Source organism: Gossypium arboreum, chromosome 13 (genome assembly GCF_025698485.1).
Source record: "Gossypium arboreum isolate Shixiya-1 chromosome 13, ASM2569848v2, whole genome shotgun sequence".
Classification (NCBI taxonomy): Eukaryota; Viridiplantae; Streptophyta; class Magnoliopsida; order Malvales; family Malvaceae; genus Gossypium; species Gossypium arboreum.
In genome coordinates, this window is record NC_069082.1 from 29,782,489 (window position 1) to 29,805,575 (window position 23,087).

A 23,087-nucleotide genomic window follows, 5' to 3' on the forward strand; every position below is an offset into this window, starting at 1 on the left:
AAGATATGCAAGATCAAATGCAAGAGCAGTTGGCCAAAATACAGAATGAAATGAGGAAGCAGATGCTAGAGGCTCAGAGAAACATGATGGCTGAAATGGCTCAGCTGCTGAGAGCCACTGATAAAGGAAAAGCTCCCATGGTGATCACTGAAGAGTATAATAAAGGTCCTCCTCCGGGTTTTACTCCGCCTCATGTGTCCCTGCAAACCGAGGCACCTCCTAGAAGGCCATCTGTCACAGTAAGGCCTCAATATGGGCCAGTGGATGCTAGAATCCCCATAAATTTCCCATCTGGGTTGGGAAATAATTTAGGTGATAGCTCGATCAACCGTATTACTCCTGATCTGGATTTAATGGAGAAGGAAAGAATGGTCACTGAATCCTCAAAACAATTAGAAGATCGTTGTAGGTGGTTAGAGGAGAAGTTTAGGGTTTTAAAAGACGCTGGCAATCATCATGGGATTTATGTCAAAGACTTAAGTTTGGTTCCAGATTTGGTGCTTCCTCATAAATTTAAGATGCCAAGTTTGAAAAATACAACGGGACTACTTACCCAGAGGCACACATAACAATGTTTTGTAGAAGAATGACTGGTTATGTGAACAATGATCAACTATTGATCCATTATTTTCAAGACAGCCTAGTGGGAGCAGCGGCTAGATGGTACAATCAGTTAAGCCGTGCAAGAATCAGTTCATGGAGAGATCTTGCACAGGCTTTCATGCAACAGTATAACCATGTGACTGATATAACGCTAGATAAGATCACACTTTAAAACATGGAGAAAAAACCTAATGAAAGTTTTAGCCAATATGCACAATAATGGAGGGAGGTGGCAATGCAAGTACAACCACCATTGTTAGAAAAGGAAACCACCATGTTATTTATTAATACTTTGAAGGCGCCATTCATCACACATATGATTGGAAGTACCACAAAAAGTTTCGCGGATATAGTTATGGCGGGTGAGATGATTGAAAATACCGTGAGAGGCGGTAAAATCGAGGGGGAAGTGGCTAAAAGATCGGCCACAAGGAGAAAGGACAATGAGGTGAATAGTCTCAACTCGAGGGCAATCACAGTTGGTCAACCCAAAGCAGCTATGGTCGAACAACAAAATACCCAAAGACAGGAATCGGGCATAAGACAGAATTCGGAAAGAATGCAATTTACGCCTATCCTTGTGACGTATCGTGAGCTTTATCAAAGCTTGTATGATGCACATGCCATTGCTCCATTTCACTTGAAACCACTACAGCCACCGTACCCCAGATGGTATGATGCAAATGCTAAGTGCGAATATCATGCGGGAATACCGGGGCACTCGATCAAAAACTGCACAGGATTCAAGAAGGCCGTAGAGAGGCTTATCAAGATGGGGGTTGTGAAATTCGATAGTACCCCTAATGCCGAAAATCCGTTACCGGATCATGGTAATCAAGGAGTGAATGCCATTGATGAAACAAAGAAAAAAAAATCAAGGAAGACATTGCTGAGGTGAAGACACCTATGAAGGTAATATGAAAAGAGATGGTGAAGAGAGGTATACTGACCTCTAGAAAAGGAGGAGAAGGAATAGAGAACCATTGTGAGTTTCATGGGGAAGTGGGTCATATGATCCAAAATTGTGAAGAGTTCAAGGTCATGGTACAAGGCCTTATAGTTAACAAAGAGTTGCAGGTTTCTGAAGGTAGTTCTTATGAAAGACAAATATGTGTGCTGGAGAATGAACGACAAAGAACCAACCAACCGAGAATTATTATTTCCTTGCCAGGGAATAATGAGGAGGGGTCGCAAACTAGGCCCAAAATAGTCATCCATAAACCCAATCCTTTCTCTTATAAGGATGACAAGAGAGTGCCATGAAGTTATGACTGCAATATAACAATACCTGAGGGGGTGAGTATAGCTAGCACATCCAGGGGCACGCAAAATGAAGGTTCTCATACACGAAATGGAAAATGTTATGACGGGGGGAATATCATAGTAGAGCCCGCAAAGACAAAAGATGTCGAGGCTGAAAGGGAGAAGGAGACTGAAATACTCATCAATGAGCCGGTAAAGGAGGAAGAGGCTAAGGAGTTTCTAAAATTCCTGAAACATAGCGAGTATAGCGTGGTCGAGCAGTTGTGCAAGCAGCCGGCGCGTATATCAGTGTTAGCCCTACTCTTGAATTCTGAGGTGCATCGAGATGCGTTGTTAAAGGTGCTTAACGAAACATATGTTACCCATGACATATCCGTTAACAAGCTAGACCGGTTAGTAAACAACATTAGTGCTGACAATTTCATTTATTTTAATGAAGATGAAATTCCACCTGGGGGCATAGGGTCAACCAAAGCCCTACACATCACTATTCGGTGCAAAGGATACACACTTCCAAGTGTACTCGTGGATAATGGGTCTGCTTTGAACGTCCTGCCACTATCCACCCTGAACAGATTGCCCATTGACAGTTCGCATATGAAAATGTGTCATAATGTGGTAAGAGCCTTTGATGGAACTGAAAGAAAAGTAATGGGACGAATTGACATCCCTCTGGAGATTGGGCCGAATACGTATGAAGTTGATTTCCTAGTAATGGATATCAAGCCCTCCTATAATTGTTTATTGGGGAGACCATGGATACACTCGACAGGAGCGGTGCCCTCTTTATTGCACCAAAAATTAAAGTTAGTGACATATGGTCGCTTAATAACCATCAATGTGGAAGAGGACATCATAACGGCAGTTACTAGCAAGGCCCCTTATGTTGAGGCAAATGAAGAGGCTATTGAATGTTCTTTCTGCTCTTTAGAGGTCATTAATGCCACCTTCATTTTGGAAGGAAGCGAAGTGCCGGTACCCAAAATGTATGGAGCCACAAGGATGGCCCTACGAATGATGATGGGAAAAGGAGCATTGCCGGGAAAAGGGCTAGGAAGACAGTTGCAAGGAGGGGTTCAAATCCCAAAACTGATTGAGAAGAAAGATCGCTTTGGCTTGGGCTTCAAGCCAGACCACAAGCACAAGAGGCAGGAAATAGAGAAACGCCAAGGGAAAAGAAAGACGCGTTTGAATGGAAGAGAAGTGGAGTGGGAACCAATGACATTCCCACCTATATCTAAATCCTTCAAATCAGGAGGACTGCTAATAAAGGAAAGACATCAAGTTAATACTGTGCACAATGAAGGATCGGAGCAAGGAAGCCTCAAAGGCATTCGCCCTCACGAACTGGGGAGCTCCCTAAATAATTGGACTGCGGAAGACTTTCCTGTAGTTTTTAGGAATTTTTCAAAGTAATTCTCAAAACATATCTATTACTCTAGAAATAGGCTTATGTTCATCTATAATTATTTAAATAAAACATAACTTTTTATCAATTTAAACGAGTATTGTTCTATTTTTATCGACCAATATTCCTTCAAATTCTAGCAATTCTTATTCTTTTATTCATAGCACATAAACAATCATTCTTCGATCCATTCATTCTTTGTATATTCTTTCATACCCCCACAGGTCTCTAGATATCAATGATATGAGCGTTAATACTACAGCTCCTAATTTCTCTAGCGAGCAAGACATGGGTTTAGAGGAACCTCATTATTTTGAAGATGTTCAAGATTGTGACATATCTCTCGATCTGTTAAGAATGGTTAAGCAAGAGGAGAAGCAAATCATGCCACATGAGAAAGAGGCAATAGAGAATATAGCCCTAGAGGAAGGGAAGGAGTTGAAAATCGGAACCCTAATTGGCGTGGACACAAGGCATGGTCTGATTGAGTTGCTTCAAGAGTTTAAAGATATCTTCGCCTGGTCATATCAGGATATGCTTGGATTGAGTACTGACATTGTGGTACATCGTCTTCCGATAAGACAGGATTGTAAGCCAGTCCAACAGAAGTTGCGAAGAATGAGGCCAGATATCATTTTGAAAATAAAGGACGAAGTCAAGAAGCAGTTTGATGCGGGATTCTTGCAAGAAGTAAAGTACTCCGAATGGGTAGCTAACATTATGCCTGTTCCCAAGAAGGATGGAAAAGTACAAATGTGTGTCGATTACAGAGACTTGAATAAAGCAAGCCCAAAGGATAATTTTCCTTTACCCCACATTGACACTTTAGTAGATAACACAGCGGGATATTCATTGTTCTCCTTTATGGATGGTTTCTCAGGATACAACCAGATAAAGATGCATCCAGAGGACATGGATAAAACCACCTTTATAACCTTGTGGGGCACCTTTTGCTATAAAGTAATGCCATTTGGACTAAAAAATGTAGGGGCAATGTACCAAAGAGCCATGGTGAACTTGTTCCACGACATGATGCATAAGGATATTGAGGTATACGTCGATGATATGATTGCCAAGTCGCGTACGGAAAAAGAGCATATTGAGGTCTTAAGAAGATTGTTTGTAAGGTTGAGAAAATTTCAGTTGAAGCTCAATCCAGCAAAGTGTACCTTTGGAGCCAAATCCGGAAAGTTGTTAGGCTTCGTAGTCAGTGAAAAAGGAATTGAAGTCGACTCAGACAAGGTAAGAGCCATACGAGAATTACCTCCACCACGTACTCAAAAAGAAGTTCGAGGATTCCTATGAAGGTTGAATTATATTGCTCTGTTCATTTCACAACTAACTGAGAAATGTGATCCTATCTTTCGCCTCCTCAGAAAGCACAATCAAGGTATTTGGGATGGGGAATGCCAGAATGCTTTTGAAAAGGTCAAGCAGTATTTGTTGAATGCTCTAGTATTGTCTCCACCCAACCCAGATAAACCATTAATACTGTACTTATCAATGTTCAGTAATTCTATGGAATGTATGCTTGGTCAGCATTATGAGTCAAGAAAAAAGGAGAAGGCAATCTATTATCTCAGTAAGAAGTTCACTGACTATGAGATGAGATATTCACCAATTGAAAAGTTATGTTGTGCTCTGATTTGGACAACTCGGAGATTAAGACAGTACATGTTATACCATACCACTTGGCTCATCTCAAAGCTTGATCCATTGAAATACATGATGGAGTCAACGGCTCTGAATGGAAGAATGGCGAGATGGTAAATTTTACTTTCAGAATTTGATATAATCTACATAAGTCAGAAGGCTATAAAAGGAAGTGCGGTGGAAAATTTCTTGGCCAGTAGGGCTCTAGAGGATTATGAGCCATTGAACTTCGATTTTCCAAATGAGGAGTTGATATGTATAGCAATGACTGAAAATTCTTCTTGGAGGCTCAATTTTGATGGGGCTTCTAATGCAGTCAGAAATGGAATTGGGGCAATCTTGGTATCTCCGAATGGCGATCATTATCCTTTTATGTGCAAGTTGGACTTTGATTGCACAAATAATATGGCTGAATATGAAGCATGCATCATGGGACTTCAAGCAGCTATAGAGCGAGGTATAAAAACCCTAGAAGTATATGGAGATTCGGCGTTGGTTGTTTATCAGCTTAGAGGTGAATGGGAAACAAGGGACCCTAAATTGATTAATTATCGAAAGGTAGTCTTGGGGTTACTTAAGGAGTTTGATGACATCACCTTCAATTATCTTCCACGAGACGAAAATCAGATGGCAGATGCTTTAGCAACCTTGGCCTCAATGATTAAGGCGAATAAAGAAGAAGAGATAAAACCAATTCAAATGAGTGTCTACGAGGCTCCAGCACATTGTTGCAACATTGAGAAAGAAGAAGAGGATGATAACCCTTGGTATCAGGATATATTACGATATGTGAGGGATCGTAAATACCCTGAGTTGACCAATGAAAATGAAAAACGAACGTTGAGAAGGCTAGCTTGCGACTATGTCTTGGACGGGGATATCCTGTACAAGAGAAGGAAAGACCAGGTACTTTTGAGATGTGTTGATGCTATGGAAGCTAAGCTAATTTTAGAAGAAGTTCATGAAGGCATATGCGGGACACATGCAAATGGGTTCACGATGGCTAGACAAATCATGAGATTTGGATATTATTGGTCTACCATGGAAGGGGATTGTATCAACTACGCCAAGAAATGTCATAAATGTCAGATTTATGGAGATAAGATACATATACCACCTTCACCTCTACATGTTATGACTTCTCCATGGCCCTTTTCCATGTGGGGCATGGATGTCATTGGACCAATATCACCGAGAGCTTCGAATAGACATCGATTTATCTTTGTAGTAATTGACTACTTCATAAAATGGGTAGAGGCCACTTCTTACGCAAATGTTACTAAGTCGGCTGTGAGTCGATTTTTGAAGAAAGAGATCATTTGTCGGTATGGGATGCTTGAAAGGATCATATCAGACAACGCATTGAACTTGAACAACAAAATGATAGCAGAAGTTTGCGACCAGTTCAAGATTAAGCATCACAATTCTTCCCCCTATCGTCCAAAAATGAATGGGGCAGTAGAAACTGCCAACAAGAACATTAAAAAAATAGTGGGGAAGATGACTAAGACCTATAGAGATTGGCATGAGAAGTTACTGTTTGCACTCCTGGCCTATTGAACATCTGTCAGAACCTCTACTGGGGCAACTCCATTCTCGTTAGTTTACGGGATGAAAGCAGTATACCTATTGAAGTAGAAATACCTTCTCTTGAATTTTGATGAAGTAAAGTTAGATGAAGTGAGTGGGTTCAATCCGGTATGACCAGTTGAACTTGATTGAAGAAAAGAGGCTAAAAGCCATTCGACATGGTCGATGTATCGAAGCGAATGATGCGAGCTTATGACAAGAAAGTTCGACCAAGAGAATTCCATGAGGAGACCTTGTCTGAAAAAGATCCTTCCTATTCAAAAGAATTTTAGAGGAAAATGGATGCGAATTGGGAAGGGCCGTATGTCGTGAAGAAAGCTTTCTCCGTGGTGCATTGATCTTAGCGAAATGGATGGGAAAAGTTTACCTAATCCAATGAACTCGAACTCGTTAAAAATACTTTGTCTAAAGAAAAGAGAATCTAAGGTGAAAACCCGCAAAGGGCGCCTTGAAAAAAAAATCAAAAACGGAGAGGCCAAGGTGAAAACCCGCAAAGGGCACCTTGTGACCAAAAGGGTTTTGAGTTGAAAACCTATAAGGGCAGCTCAAATTTTGAAGAGTACACAGTGATCTTGTTGCAAAGAGCGAAGAATGCTACAAACTGGGGCATCAACAGAGTACTTGAGATCTTTTAAACATATTTTGAACTCAAGAAAGACTTCATGGAACTGGTGTATAGGCACTCAAGTGGTGATATCTGGAGGATCTAACTTCTATCTTGTTTTCCATCTTTAGATTCTATTCCTTCTTAAAGATAGGCCTTCAGATTAATTTCCTTTGTATTCTTTCTTCTTAATTCATTCAAATCTAATTATTCTTAAAGATTTATTCATCTTCCATGTTGCATTGAAATAATGATAGATGAACTAAATATGTTTACAAACGAAGTTTTGCGCATTACTCTGAAATTTCTAAAACAGGACAATTGTTCGAGAAATTCACGTAAGTAAAGGATGAAGGAACGCGAGGAATTTCTTTCATTCAATCTAAAGGGAAAATGAACAAAATCAATGATTCAATTTTAAGAAAAGATTGTTTTACAAACATCCTCAGTAGATCGTAGCATTAGAGGAAGGGTACAAGCCTACAGGTTGAGCAAGAATAATGCTTGAAAAAATAAATGAAGGAATGAGTGGTGACGTCTAGGATTGGGGGTCATATTCGTAAAATTTTGCATCATAACATGTTTAATTAGGAACATCTGACTCATTTTGATCATGGCATCCTAATTATCAAGCATAATCATTCTACAGGATGACGGGCCTTAATCCTTTAAGCAGTAGAGTAATAGGCCGCAGCATAACAGATCTGGTCTACAGATGTTATACTGAAGCAGATCCAAGATGGTTTGGCATCCTTGTGTTTACAAGGAGCAAATCGAAGACATAGCTGATTTGGCTTTCACGTGATTACGATGAAGCAAATCTAAGATGATTTGTTGTCTCTGTATTGTTAGAGAACAAATCGAAGTTTGGCATCTTCACTTTGATGGAGAGCAGACACATAGCAGATCTCGCCTTCAGATGATTTCACTGAAGCAGATCCAAGATGGTTTGGCATCCTTATGTTTACAAGGAACAAATCGAAGACATAGCTGATTTGGCTTTCACGTGATTACGATGAAGCAAATCTAAGATGATTTGTCGTCTCTGTGTTGTCAGAGAACGAATCGAAGTTTGGCATCTTCACTTTGATGGAGAGCAAACACATAGCAGATCTAGCCTTCAGATGATTTCACTGAAGCAGATCCAAGATGGTTTGGCATCCTTGTGTTTACAAGGAACAAATCGAAGACATAGCTGATTTGGCTTTCACGTGAAAGCAAATCTAAGATGATTTGTCATCTCTGTATTGTCAAAGAACAAATGAAAGTCTAGCATCTCCACTTCAATGGAGAGCAGATACATAGTAGATCTGACCTTCAGATGTTTATACTGAAGCAAAATCCAAGATGATTTGGCATCCTTGTGCTTATAAGGAACAAATCGAAGACATAGCTGATTTGGCTTTCACGTGATTACGATGAAGCAAACCTAAGATGATTTGTGGTCTCTGTATTGTCAGAGAACAAATCGAAGTCTGGCATCTCCACTTCAATGGAGAGCAGATACATAGCAGATCTAACCTTCAGATGTTTATACTGAAGCAAGATCCAAGATGATTTGGCATCCTTGTGCTTACAAGGAACAAATTGAAGACATAGCAGATTTGACTTTTAGATGTTCCCACACCAAAGCAGATCCAAGATAATAGATCTGGCATCTCCATTTCGACGGAGAGCAGATACATAGCAAATCCAACCTTCAGATGATTTCACTGAAGCAGATCTAAAATGATTTGGCATCTCCGTATTGTCGGGAACAAGTTGAAAACAATGATTTGGCATCCCCTGCTTATAGGAATAGATCGAAGATAGCGAATCGACATTCACGTGCTTACGGCGAAGCAGATCGAAGATTTCAGCATGGAATCCCTGTGCTTATAGGGAACAAGTTGAAGATAGCAGATTTGGCATCCCTGTGTTTATAATGAACAAGTTGACGACAGCAGATTTGGCATCCCTATGTTTATGGGGAACAGATCGAAGAAGCAGATCAAGAACTCAAGACTCGGCGAGCCCGGGCAAAATTGGTCCTTTTATAGTCTTTGCTCTGTTCTTGTTACACAACAACAAGTAAAGAGGGGCAGCTGTATGGCCCAAATTTTACCCGGGGCCCAATAAACCAAATAAATAAATACTAAACCCAAACCTAATATCTAACCCTAGCCCAATTAGCCCAATACCCAAAACAAAAAACAAAAAAAAAAAAAGAAAAAGAAACCCTAAATCACCTAATCCCACTACTTTAGTTGCATTGATAAGTACAAATAGCACTTCTCCACCACTCCATACCTGCAAAAGAAGACAAAAAAAGGGCAACAAAGAAAAACAATAGAAAATGAAATTCTTTGTATTTTTTTTCTTTGGATTTTGGGCTCTAAAAGAGCCCTATGTTCATTGTAACAAGGGAGAGGGGGAATTGGAGAGAGGAATCTATTGTATTTTGGAGAGAAGAGATTTTTTTTGAGATTCAAGAAGAGATTTTTTTTTTTAGATTCAAGAGGAGATTTTTCTTTTTTTTGAGATTCAAGAACAAAAAATCAGTATATCAATAGCAATCAAAAAGGTTCAAAGGGTTTCATTATATTCACTCCAATCGTAGTAAGAAATAAGGGATAGAATCAAAGTCTGCGTTTTTGGGTCAAAGGGCTATTGTCCGTTTTAGTCCTTCCGGTTATTTGCATGTGTGAATTAATCCCTCTTCTTTTATTTATTACGGATTTGCCCCAAAATATTGCTCTCAGATTCGATTATGTCCTTCCTATTATTTTTTATTGTTTACATTTACCTTATTTATATTATTATGTTTGCATTTATCTCTTATTTCATTCTAATGCTAGTCTTATTAGCACTTCTATTGTTTTTACTATTAATTAATGTATGTTTATTATATATGTACGTATGTACATTTCTATATATAAGTATTATTTTTATTACGTCATTTTAATATTACTATTATATCATATTTACTTTACGCATTTTAATATTATTATTATTATTATTATTATATATTAGTGTATATTTTATGTACATATATGTATGTATATACATTTATATATAGTATTGTTTTTTAAATTTAATATTTTTATTTGCTCTTTGTATTTCTATATTATTATTATTATTATTATTATTATTATATGGTAGTGTGTATTTGCATTATATGTATATATATATTGATATATAGTATTATTTTGTTTACTTTACTTTAATATTATTATTACCTTCATTCCATTATTATTATTACTATTATTATATTTTACTATCATTATTTTTCATACATATATATACTCTGTTTATATTATTATTACTATAACTACTATATTTTTTTTACTACTCTATTATGTATTACTAATATATTATTACTACTATTATTCTTGTTATTATCATCACTTGTTATTCTCATCACTATTATTATAATTTATCATTGTTACTTATTATTTTACTATTATTATCTAATATATCATCATTATCATTATTTTCATTATAACTTAATAGATTATTATTATTATTATTATTATTATTATTGTTATTATTAGCATTACTTTTATTACTATTATTTAATATATTATTTTTACTATTATCGTCATATTGTTACTATTACTATTATATTATTAGGTTATTATATCTTTTACTATCATTATTGTTGTATTTTTCTATTATTGTTATTATATTTTCTTTTATTTTGTATTTACTTATCGTTATTATTTTATATTAACTAATTTGATAACTGTATATTTTTTAGCATATTTATTTTATTTACATATCATTACTTTTATTATTATTTCATCATCTATTCTATTTATAGTTTTTTTTAAATAATTTCAAACATTTAGCTTATTCATTATTTCCTTTCTTACTATTTATTCGCCCATTTATCTTACCTTCGTATTTATCGTTAGTATTCATATTTGTGTTTATGTTTATCCTGTTATAGTTATCAATTTTTATTTGTTATGCATTCTTTATTATCTCGTTTCATTACGAATTTAGGTTTTATCCAACCCGATAGTGATTCTTTCACTGAAGTAAATATTTCGTATTTGGTAATCCGAGACAATTGTGCCCTAACTTCTTTGGATTTCGATTTTTTTCTCTCACGTTTAACCTAAATAACGGCATATTCTTTTAAATCATAATACGAGTGTTAAATAAAATACTTACTCTCTGATATTTGAGGTGTTGTGTCCTAACTCACTGGATATGACATCTTATTACCTCGAGATAAGATTTTTTTTTGCAAATAAGGCGATGCTTGGTGTTTGGAAATTTCGAGAAAGTAGTGCCCTAACTTATTGGGTTGTCACTTTTCTCGTTGAATTCGAATAATTAAGCACCTTTCTAAGTTTTTTAAAGGTTTTCTAAATGCAAGCCAGTATCTTGGAATTTCAAAGCAATATGTCCTAACTTATTGGATATAGCGTTTTGCTATTTCGAGATAGGAATTTCAAAAAAGGTTAACTTAATGTCAATACTTTGACGCGAGTGAATCCCGATTTTCAAAGTTAAAATATTTTAAAGGGGACTACATCTTAAATTTTTTTTTCTTTTTTAAATTTCCGTCATTAAAGACATTGGATAATCAATTAGGTACCAATTTTTTGGGCGTTACGAGAGTGCTAATCCTTCCTCGTACGTAACCGACTTCCGAACCCGTTCTTTTATTTCGTGGACCAAAACTAATTATTTTAGAATAAAATGTTTTAAAGGTGATCCAATCACACCTAAAAAGATTGATGGCGACTCCCGTTTTCGTTTTTTAAAATCAGTTCCCATTTTTTCAAAACTCGATTTGAAAATGGTTTCGACAATGAGTACTATAAAGAACTCTTCCTCATATATATTCTTTGAATTGTATAGACCCATCTATTGTGTCAGATGTGTAGGAGAGGCATTCTCCTAACGAGGTCACAAGCCTGGCTTCACCAAGTTCATATAGTCTTTGGGTTGTTTGCTAAGGGGTGCTAAGGTAACGGTATAATAATTGTCACTATACAAAAGGCAGCTTTAAGTTACTTAACTTGAGTCAATTTGTTGACAAGGCTCACTAGGGATCCTAGGAGATTACAACTATGTTAGCCTTGCGATGTTTGCCACCATGTCATTATAGGTATGACTTCTTGGTTCGATTGGGAGTGTAGTGCATGAGTGAAGCGATTGTCGATGGAATGGTTTTTTTTTCTCTCTTTGCTCATGCTTGAAGCAGATTTTTATGTACCCCTTCATCCTTGGTTTACAAAGACTAATTGTACCATGTTGCCCCGGATAGTTGTCTAAGGTATCTTGGAATCTATTTTATATTTCTTGCGCTGTAAGAAACGTTAAGAGGAACCTCTTCAAATAATTTTAGGAATTTATTTACCCTTACTTTTAAGGGTTGTTTTAACGTGAGTCAATTTTAATCGTGTGATAGCGATGACTTTAAAGCGTACCAATTTTTCAAAACCAAGGAAATTAAGTTTGGCAAGGTATGGTCTTTGAATAATTTTTGTAAGTTTTTCTTTAATGAGTGTAGCTCTAATAGTGTAACCCTATCAATATTGTCTGATTAGCCTTTGAAAGAAGTATTAAGTTAGGTTGATTCCTTAGGCGGAATGTTTAGATGGAGCATTAAGCCCAATGAGTTTGGTTTAGATTATTTGCCAAGAAAGAGAATAAAAATACGAAGTTAGCAGATTTTGTTGCAGAATGCTCTTTTACTGCTCAATCAACTTCCTTATAGTCCATCTCATACCGTTGATCCTGAGCTTTCCATGTGGACCGCTCATCCTTAAAGAGAATTTCAGGGGCAAGCATAATTTTGGTTGATCCACATGGAAGGAGTAGGCAATATGGCTTAACTTTTGAATTCCCCCCCTCCAACAATGTCGTTGAGTACGACGCTCTTATATGTCCAGGTTGTAGTTGATGCATTAACATCATGTCAACCGGTTGCAACCATGTGATAGTAGACCAATTGCAGGTATGTGATAGTATATCGAATACATGAGCATTTGTTTTGCACAATTAAAAAGCCCATATATTTAAAAGGATAATATTATGCATCCATGTCCAAATCGTGTGAATCATATATTACTTTTTATGATCGAGCAGATGAAAGGAAGTTCTTGAACCATTTAACAGAGTTCTTGGGGTATCTCTTGAGATTATCATTATAGTCCACAAAATATAGACCAAATCTCGAAGTGAATCCAGCGACCCATTCCCAATTATCCAGAAGAGACCATACAAAATACCCTTTAACATTACAACCATCTTCCCTGCACCATTATATTAGTTTACTACATCAAACATAGGTGTCGGGATTCGGATACTTGCAAAAAAAAAAATGAAAATTTCGAGTAACATATGGTTAACGAAGGGGCGTAGTGAACGTACTCGATAGCAGCAAGAAGGTTAGTTAAGTAATCAATGTGATACTTGATTCTTTTCTCATCCTTGAGAGTATCTTTAACTGGGGTTAATAAGTTATTTGGATCATCCATTCCTGTAATAAAATCACAAAATGACAATTTAGCTCTTCATGGTAATGGCTGAATAAAAAGGGGTCATTGAAGAACTGAACTAATTACCATATATATTTACCATTTTCTGTGATAATGACTAAAGGGTTTCCGTACTTCTCCTTGATGTATTTTATTACACTTCTCATGCCATAAGGTACAATGTATAACCATATAGAATTTGCCTGCAATGCGGAAACGATATCGGATTTTCTGCTTGATTGAATGAACCAGATAGATTAACAAGTATGAAGAATATGTGTCATAATCGGTTGTTCCCGAAATGATAGACTAAAATTCGACTTGTATACCTTATCTCCTATAGGCTTCCCATCTTTGAAAGCTGCATGCATTAAGAACAGAGCAGCATCTTCAGGTAAATGGCTTATGATATCTTCACTCTTGTAATTAGCTATGCAATACAATTCCAGTTCGGAAACGAGAATTTGTACACAAGGGGTGCAGTTTACTTACGTATAGCAAAGGCATTGGCATCTGAGACACAATCATTAAGCAAATCGAAAATCGAATTAGTTGCATTTTCGCTTGCATAATATGTAGTGTAATGATTGATGCCAACAAAATCCAATGATCCCTTAAGAAGTGCAGACTCGGATTCCGTAAAAGTTGGCAGACGGTTTCCTACTTGGCTTCTCATTGAGCTTGGATAATCTCCGAAGATCAATGGGTCAAGAAACCAGCCAAGCTGAAAATCTTGGGCCCTTTGAGTTGCTTCAATGTTCTCTGTTGCATTTGTCACCGGTTCATACCACTTAACATCCAATGATATCCCAATTGATCCATTTTGTTTCTCCTGCATACAGACAATTGATCTTAAAACGGTACCTTATCCTGTAGGTAATGTGAAACTACCGATGTTGTCTGCATAGACACGGTCCAAAGTGAACCGACCAGCTGTTTCATGTTCAGATTAGACAAAAACCAATCTGAAAGTAACCCAAATTTCTTACCTTGTAGTTTCTCCTGTAACTATCTGCAACTGTTGCATAAGAGAGGAGAACATTGTGGGCAACTATGTAAGGCTCAGTTGTAGAGTTTCCAACCTTGCACAACAGTGACGAGCAGCGCCCTGGTGCTTCGTATCCTGAATAATAGCCTTGCACAGTGAACGTACGTGGTTCGTTAAATATGATCCAGTTTTTCACCCTGTCACCAAATTTCTCAAAGCATGTCTCGGCATACAAAGCAAAATCCTTTCTGCAAATGTATAAACCCATGTCTATTACGCCTAAAGATTAAGAACACGAATATACAGACGATTTTCAATGATCATTCTTTACATAATTCGGCGGTTGAGCCATCCAATGTACTTGTCCTCCAATGCTTGAGGGAGATCCCAATGGTAAAGGGTCACGTATGGTTCAATTCCTGCATCACAACACAATAAAAAATGCTTCTATATATATAAACACATATATCAAATTCTTTTTTTGAAGGCATAAGTAAACAATACCTTTAGCAAGTAGAGCATTGATGAGATTATTGTAATGATCAACACCAGCTTGATTGATTTCTCCTGTACCATCTGTTCCAATTTTAAGAAAAAGACAAACTCTTGCACATTTTTTCACCATTTTTTTTAAATCTCTTGCAAGATAAAAGCTTTAAGAGCAAGTGAAATTGGGAAGCTCACTAGGGAATATCCTAGACCAAGCTATTGAAAACCTGTAAGCATCCATCCCCATGTCTTTCATCAGTTGTATATCTTCCTGTTTTCATGGAAACAAAATTACATGCTGTTCATATATTGGAGGAAAATGAATCAAATCATTTGATATGAGCAAATTGCCGATGCTGGTTTTGTTGTAGGCTTACAACATAGCGGTGGTACTGATCTACAGCAACATCAGCATTACTTCCATCAATTATTATCCCTGCAATCATGGAATAAATGTTCCATTTCACTAAAAATCCGAGCTCAAGTGAATCTTGAATACGTACAGGTATATAATTCAGCACGGGTATATTCTATTTTTTAACTTTTTCATATATTTGCAGGATCATACATTATATCTGCATATGAATATGGCTAAGGTACATATACCTGAAAATGTATCCCAAATAGTTGGTCTCCTTCCATCCTCCTTCACTGCTCCCTCGTACTGGAAAAAATATAATATTTAAAAAAACTGAGTTGTAATTATCAGTATTGTTTAACTTGTTTTAATTAATATGGCATGTGATTCAAGCCTTCATTTCAACAGCAAACAAATTGAGTTTACGCTAGTAATATCATAAATTCTTTCCATTAAGAAAAAGGGTACATAGAGGCCATTTTAGTATCTTCAATCCTTCTAAAGAACAAATCATTGACTTGGTTATTTCCAAGGTTTAATATTTCATTGTCAAAATTTCAAGGCTATTCGGTTAAATGGTCTAATTTCTCTTTTAGCCCCCTTTCAGATATAACTAATTCAGTTTAACCTTTTTAGCTCATTTATTAAATGAACAATTTAAGTTATTGAAACACTCTTTTTAGCACTGGCCCTCCAAATTTTTTAACTTTATCCCACCTCAACAAAACCCTGCTCTCCAAAGTCTGACATTTGAATCCCAAGTTCTTATCCCTTTTTTGAATGAACCACTAAAGGAACAGTTGATACTATTTATTTTCCAGGAAAACTAGGAGCTGTGGGTATTTTTTATTTATTTATTGCTATGTAAACTTCAAAATTAGATGAAACAAACAATACCCAAATCATATACAGAGTTTGCCTTGAAAAGAATAATTTAAGAAAAGAAATTAAAAGACCAAAACCTGGAATGCAGCAGAAGCAGTTCCAAAAACAAAGCCCTTTGGAAAACTGGCTCTATTGATCTCAGACAAGCCTGCTTGAATTCCAACAACAACTATTGTTATTGCTAAAGCAATGCCTTTCCTCGTATGCATGTTTTTATTTTTTCTTCTAACATAAATTTCTCTTCAACAAGAGGATATTTTTGTATTGATTTTCTATTTGCTTTTATATAATATTAGTTTGTGTATCTATATATATGCAAGTATGTTGCTTTTTTCTTGTTCTAAGGATGCTTTTTTCCTCTCTGGTATGTTTTGTTTATATTACCAATGGCAATGGGAATGCCCGACCCTGTTGGTGTTTTCTTGTTTTACCTGCCCAACGTACCAGCCACAAAGTGCGATTGGATAGGGCTTTGTGATTTTGTCCTTTCAGCCATGCCTCCACTCCTAATTTTGAGCAAAAATACTTCAGCGAATTGATGTGATATTTGAATTTTATTTCTTTAAAAAAATGTGAACACAAAAGACTATACACACAGAAATTAAAGATTTAATTTTGCCCCTTATCGATATGAAAGCTAATTACTTGAGTTGAGACGACAAGTAGCTTGTTAGGATCAATAATCTTGTCATAAAGGACACTAAAACCCAAAGGTTGCAACTCAATAATTTGGTTGCTAGGCAAACTAGCACGCCAACATGGCCAGATTGTCCACCAATAAATAATCTCAAAGCATTCTCTTGGGCAACCCAAAAATAAGGTATAATCTATTTTCTCTCGATACACTCTTAACTTGCATTCCTCATTTAAGTATGAGACAGCATCAAGAAGCATAATTTTCGACACTTTTTTATTCATATTAATCTTGAATGAACTCTAAATTTTTAAATATTTATCTTAAAAAATTACATTCAAGCTCATCCCATCACCAAAAAAATATCAACAATTGATGATATTTATGAAAACTTTAATAAAAACACAATCCACGTCCTTATTTAAGGAAAGGTCTAGTGTTCTATAATAAAAAAATATAATCTCACATCATAATTATATATAGCAAGTGTCACACTATGTCCTTTCTCAGTGAACAAAGCTATGGAAACGATCTTAACTTGTAAAAGGAACAATACCTCATCATGTTATGGATCCATTCTGATAATCTTTGCATCAACAGATATAACATCGAAAACTATTTTTTTAGGGTTGGAAAAGCCCAAAACCAGCACTGGGTTGACTCACCCAAGCTCCAAAGCATTGAAAGCGGACTCCACTTCAAAATCAAGCATGTAGGCCTATGAGTATAAGAGAAGGATTGAGGACCCATATTTCTCCAAAATCCCATAAACCCCAAAGTTTTTTTGAGACGCAAAAGGGAAGGAGGAAAAATAATGGCTGACGACCAAGAAGAGCCACCTCTTGCTATTCGTATTGACCAAACGGTGGAGGAACCTTCCCAATCCGATCAAGAGAAACATCAAAACGACTACGTTTCAGTTGGGGTAACAGTCATCACTGGCTACCTCGGTGCTGGCAAATCCACTGTAATTAAATCAACTCATCAAAACACTTTTTTGTTTTGATTATCTTTCTTATAGCTGATGAAAGTGTTTTTTTTTTTTTTAGCTTGTTAATTATATATTGAATGCCCAACATGGGAAAAGGATTGCTGTGATTTTGAATGAGTTTGGTGAAGAGATTGGAGTTGAAAGGGCTATGATAAACGAAGGAGAAAGTGGTGCCCTTGTTGAAGAATGGGTTGAACTAGCTAATGGGTGTGTTTGTTGCACTGTTAAACATAGTTTGGTTCAAGCACTGGAACAACTTGTTCAAATGAAGAAAAAGTGAGACTACCCCATTTCACCCTTCTTTTAACTTTTTCAACACTAAACTTGATTATCAACAGTGTTTGGGTTATTTTTTATGTGATGACCGGTGAATTTTTTTTTTTTTTTGTTGATAGACTTGATCATATACTGTTAGAGACCACAGGGTTAGCAAACCCTGCTCCTCTGGCATCCGTTCTTTGGCTGGATGATCAACTGGAATCTTCAGTCAAGCTTGATTCTGTAGTTACTGTAAGCGACTAAGTACATTTACGGTCTCAAATATGAATTCAACGACTTTGGATAGATTGTGTGTGTGGCATTTAGATTCCTTGTTGTCCTTTTTCTTTATGGGCTTTTTGTGTTCAATTTGCTGCCATCGTTCTCTTTAATCAATATGCTTATGTGGTTATATGGAACGTATTTGTATAGTTTTCTGAATGTGGATTACTTCTTGAGAATGTCATGAAACCGGTGTATCAAACTGAACAACCGGTTTTCATGTTCCTATAGTTTTCGTTAATTTAGTGTATTGTACTGAATAACGGGTTTTCATGTTCCTATAGTTGTCTTAGCTTAGCATATTGAACTGAATAGCAGGCATGTTTTAGTACATTATGCAAGTAATTTAATAGAAACTTCGTATTTGTTGTGTATTACTTTGAGGTATTTGTCTTTATGTATTTTCTTTCATGTTGCCTATATACACATCAATGTTTTGCTTATGTATTGTTAGACATTGTGAAGCTTAAGTTATTGATATACACTTTTCTGTGCTGAAGAAAGATGACTCGAAACAACCAACGCTATTTCTTCATCATCTTTCTCTTTTGCTGCTTGAATAGGTTGTAGATGCCAAAAACCTGCGGTTTCAGCTAAACAGGCATCGTGACTCTTCCTCATTTCCTGAAGCATTTCTTCAAATAGCATTTGCGGTACTTCTGATCACTCAACTTACATATTACATCCTACGGGAACAACCTTTTGCCTTTTTTTACAAATGGCTAGACCATTATTTCATTTATTATCTGATATTCACTGGCTACTTGCATAGGTGCTCGGTGTTTATCCACTAAAAGTTTTGTCCTCTCTTGTAGGATGTTGTAATTCTTAATAAGGTTGATTTGGTTTCTCAAGAGCAATCTGAAGGTGCTCTAGAGGAGCTGGAAAATGAAATACATAGCATAAACTCCCTTGCCAATATCATTCGTTCTATTCGATGTGAAGTAGACTTGTCTCAGATACTGAACCGGCAAGCATATGATGCTACAGTTAGTCCTACAAAACTCAATCATCATAGTATACATATTCTTAGATCATGCTATCCTCTCTTTTAACTGATACTGCCCTCATTGGTTCCTCCAATTGTTTAGCATGCCACTCATTTAGAAGCCCTCTTAGAAGAAAGCAAATCATTATCTTCCGGAGATCTTCATGATAGCGGTGTGTGCACACTATGCATTAATCAGATGGAGGCTGTTGATCTTCATAAGGTGGCTTCTGGACACAATTTATTAGATTCATTCACTTACAAGTTGATGTAATTTCTCAATTCCAGAGAAGTCTTGTATTTTGTCACTATGATACTGCATTAGATGGATGACTTGCAGCCGTGTTTCATGCTCACAAATGCGATGCTTGATTCTTTAGGTAGTCAACTGAGACAAGCCTGTAGCTGAATTCATTTATAGTTTTCTTTGCATAAGCCATGACATAATCATTAGAAGTAACAGTTTGTATTGTATTGTATTGGCTTCATTAAGTACGTAAGTCAGGTTATTCGACAATCCATAGTTATCTTTTTCTGCATGAAGAATATATTTGTCATGCATTAGTCTACTTTCTGAATCATTTATTTTCGAATATGCAAGGGACATTTATATTGTTCCATGGTTGCTCGTACTATCTTTTAGGTCCGTTTGTGGATTGAGGAGATTCTCTGGGATAAGAAATATGGCATGGATGTATATCGCTGCAAAGGGGTTTTACGTGTTGGAAACTCTGATCAACTACATACTTTGCAGGTAATGTTACATGCCTTTATCGAAAATAGTTTGTTTTTGGCACCAACAATATGTTTTATGAACCATTACTCGTTGAACATTCTACAGGCTGTAAGAGAGATATACGAGATCGTTCCTACTCGCCAATGGAGAAACGAGGAAAAGCAGATGAACCGGATAGTTTTTATTGGTAATATACTCTACTAATGCCGATTTATGAACCAGATTCTGAATTAGTCTCTAAACTTCAAAATTTTCTAATTGAGTCATCAAAGTATTAGTATTGTATCAATCAAGTCCTTCTGTCAGCCTAACTGTCATCATGTGTTAAATGCCAACTTGAATCTAACTTGGAGCATATTTAAAACATATGTACTTATTGCATGGAAACAATGTGTGAAAAAAATCAGCTTTTGTCATTAAAAAATTATGAGGGCTATTTTTTTAACAGGTTAGATCCAGGGGATAGGTACACACATGTTTAAATTATGACCATTGTCTTTTAAATATGTTCCACTTTAGATCTAGGTTAGCATTTAGCGATTAAACTAACTACTAGGTTGACAGAAAGACCTAATACAAATAATGATAATTTGAGGACTCAATTAGGAAGCTGCGAAGTTTGGGACCAATTTAAAATTTGAGCCATAGTTTGAAGATGTTTAGTAGAATTAACCCTTTTCTTTTTCCAAAAGACTTATTTGACTAAATTCTTAAAATGGTTTTTGCAGGCCATAATCTGGATGAAAATATACTCATTGATACCTTTAGAGGTTGTATATGAGAATCAACTTAGTCTGAGTGACACTCACCATTTGTGAATTCATTTTGGTAGAATAAAAAATAACAAATCTACTGTTGTGAACAATTTTTTATTGATGTGATGTAAGAACAAACATTTTAGGTAGGAGTATAATCTACATTTCAAACTATTTAATGTGTTTTGATATTTAATTGTATCATCTGCATAAAGAGTCTTTGTAATGCATGTTTCACTCTATTATTGAATAAGATAAAGATTTCATACATGTCCTGAATCTGAATCTTGCAATATAATTGGATTTTTGCAAGAATTTGTGGTTAATTAAAAAAAAAAAAAAAAGTCGACTTTATCTGAGTGAGCAGGGGTCATGGTTAAATGATACAATTGCAACTTTAGTCTCTTTCAAATTTTAATAATTTAATTTGATTCTTTTTAACCTTTTGTTAAATGAAAAAAAAATTAATTTTGGGCCTTCTCTATAGTTAAAAAGTTTAATTTGATTCATTTTAATTAGGATGAGCATTTGATCAGACTGAGTAAACAAGTTTTATTTTATCATTTTAATTTTGTTAAATTTTTTTAATCGAATGAAATTGTTCGAGTTAAAAATTAAACATGTCAAATTAAAATTTTATTACAATATAATTAATTTTATATTACAACACATGATATTTGAAAACTTTTCAAAGCAAAATAATAATAATAATAATAATAAACAAGATACTCTAGAAAATATTAAACTTGAATAATTAATTAACTTATTTAGTTTCTAAAATTATTCATTTGACTCGAACTCGAAATTAAAATTATTTATTCAAGTTGACTTGAATAACTCGATTCAATTAATTTGTAATTCAATTTTTTCATTTTTTAATCAAATCAAGTTTTGTTCACTCTAATTTTAATACAAATTTTTATCTTTGATTGTTAAATATTTTAGGCTTAATTCACAATTTGATTTCTAAATTATACATGTAATTTTCCTTTGAAATATTCAAATAAAGTTATTATTTTTATCCTAATTTTGAATTGTTTTAAATTATTATTTTCCTTGTTGTATTTTAGATGTAATTGTCTATCCTTACCTCTATAAATAGAGGATTTTATCGATAAATCAATGGAGTCATTACATGGTCTCCCATTTCTTCAATAAAAACAACTATCATTTTGTTTTGTTTTATTTTAAAATTTGAAAGTGGTACACCAAAATAGATCAATACCAATACATATTAAATTCAGTAAGAAAAACAATAAGTTACCTTTATATTATTATACATTACCTTTATAGTATTGGCTACGAAAAAAGTACCATAGAGGTCCTTATGCTAGAAGTCGATTGCATTTTGCCCCTTCTACTCAAAAATGGACAAATTAGTCTTTATACATTAGGTCAAATAGCAAATTGGTCCTTCTATTAAAAATTTTATCAATTTTTGCTATTAAAAACTAATTTTTGTACGTTAGCATTATTGGAAAATAATGGATATTTTGAAACTTTGAGGTGTATTATTTTATTGATAAAATTGAAGGTTTGAATAATAAATTATGGATTTATATTCTATATAATATGCTCAAAATTGTTGAGTGATGAATGATAAATTAATTCTCAAATTAAACAATAGTTCTGTCTCTTGATGAACAGTTGTATCTTTTGAATAATTGTATCTCTTGGTGAACAAACTCATTGCTTTTGTTTTAATATTGCATCTTTTCATTCATTGTGCCTGTTCACTTATATCTATTAAATTTTCAATAGAGCTCTTCATGAATCGGTCTAAATCTCTTCATTCATTTCATCTCATCTATATAAAGCCAAGATAAAAGACTTCCAAAACACATCACAAAAAAAAAAAAACCATCAATATCGAAAATTCCTTCTAAATTTATTCCTCCTGGTGATAGAGAAAGACAATATTGTGTTCGATTTATCATTATTATTGTGTTACTACTGTGATAATTTGTTGTTGTGTCTTGGGAGACAGGCGTCCAACATTACTCAAAGCATCGAGGAGAGGTCGAATATGTCTTAAAGAAACTGTTCATACAAGCCTCAACAAAATTCTTCTTCTAATTTTCAACTCTGTCTAATTACAGGTATTCTGTTGTGTTACTGCTACT

General features: G+C 35.3%; 2 protein-coding genes across 2 annotated transcripts; one reads left to right on the plus strand and one right to left on the minus strand.

Moving 5' to 3' along the window:
* Positions 1 to 13,107: 13,107 nt before the first annotated feature.
* LOC108462954 (beta-glucosidase 40-like) lies at positions 13,108 to 16,721 on the minus strand. The gene is made up of 12 exons (XM_017762872.2): positions 16,398 to 16,721; positions 15,684 to 15,741; positions 15,455 to 15,513; positions 15,273 to 15,348; positions 15,093 to 15,164; positions 14,920 to 15,007; positions 14,590 to 14,836; positions 14,093 to 14,432; positions 13,930 to 13,961; positions 13,701 to 13,803; positions 13,494 to 13,602; positions 13,108 to 13,375 (listed from the first exon to the last, which is right to left on the minus strand). Exons 1-12 carry the CDS (start codon positions 16,527 to 16,529, stop codon positions 13,195 to 13,197), a joined length of 1,497 nt encoding a protein of 498 aa, XP_017618361.1. The 5' UTR covers positions 16,530 to 16,721; the 3' UTR covers positions 13,108 to 13,194.
* A 728-nt stretch (positions 16,722 to 17,449) lies between these two features.
* On the plus strand, positions 17,450 to 21,234 carry LOC108461942 (uncharacterized). The gene is made up of 9 exons (XM_017761936.2): positions 17,450 to 17,921; positions 18,004 to 18,221; positions 18,341 to 18,455; positions 19,049 to 19,138; positions 19,301 to 19,474; positions 19,577 to 19,696; positions 20,117 to 20,227; positions 20,315 to 20,396; positions 20,938 to 21,234. Exons 1-9 carry the CDS (start codon positions 17,769 to 17,771, stop codon positions 20,988 to 20,990), a joined length of 1,116 nt encoding a protein of 371 aa, XP_017617425.1. The 5' UTR covers positions 17,450 to 17,768; the 3' UTR covers positions 20,991 to 21,234.
* The last annotated feature ends 1,853 nt before the right edge of the window (positions 21,235 to 23,087 follow it).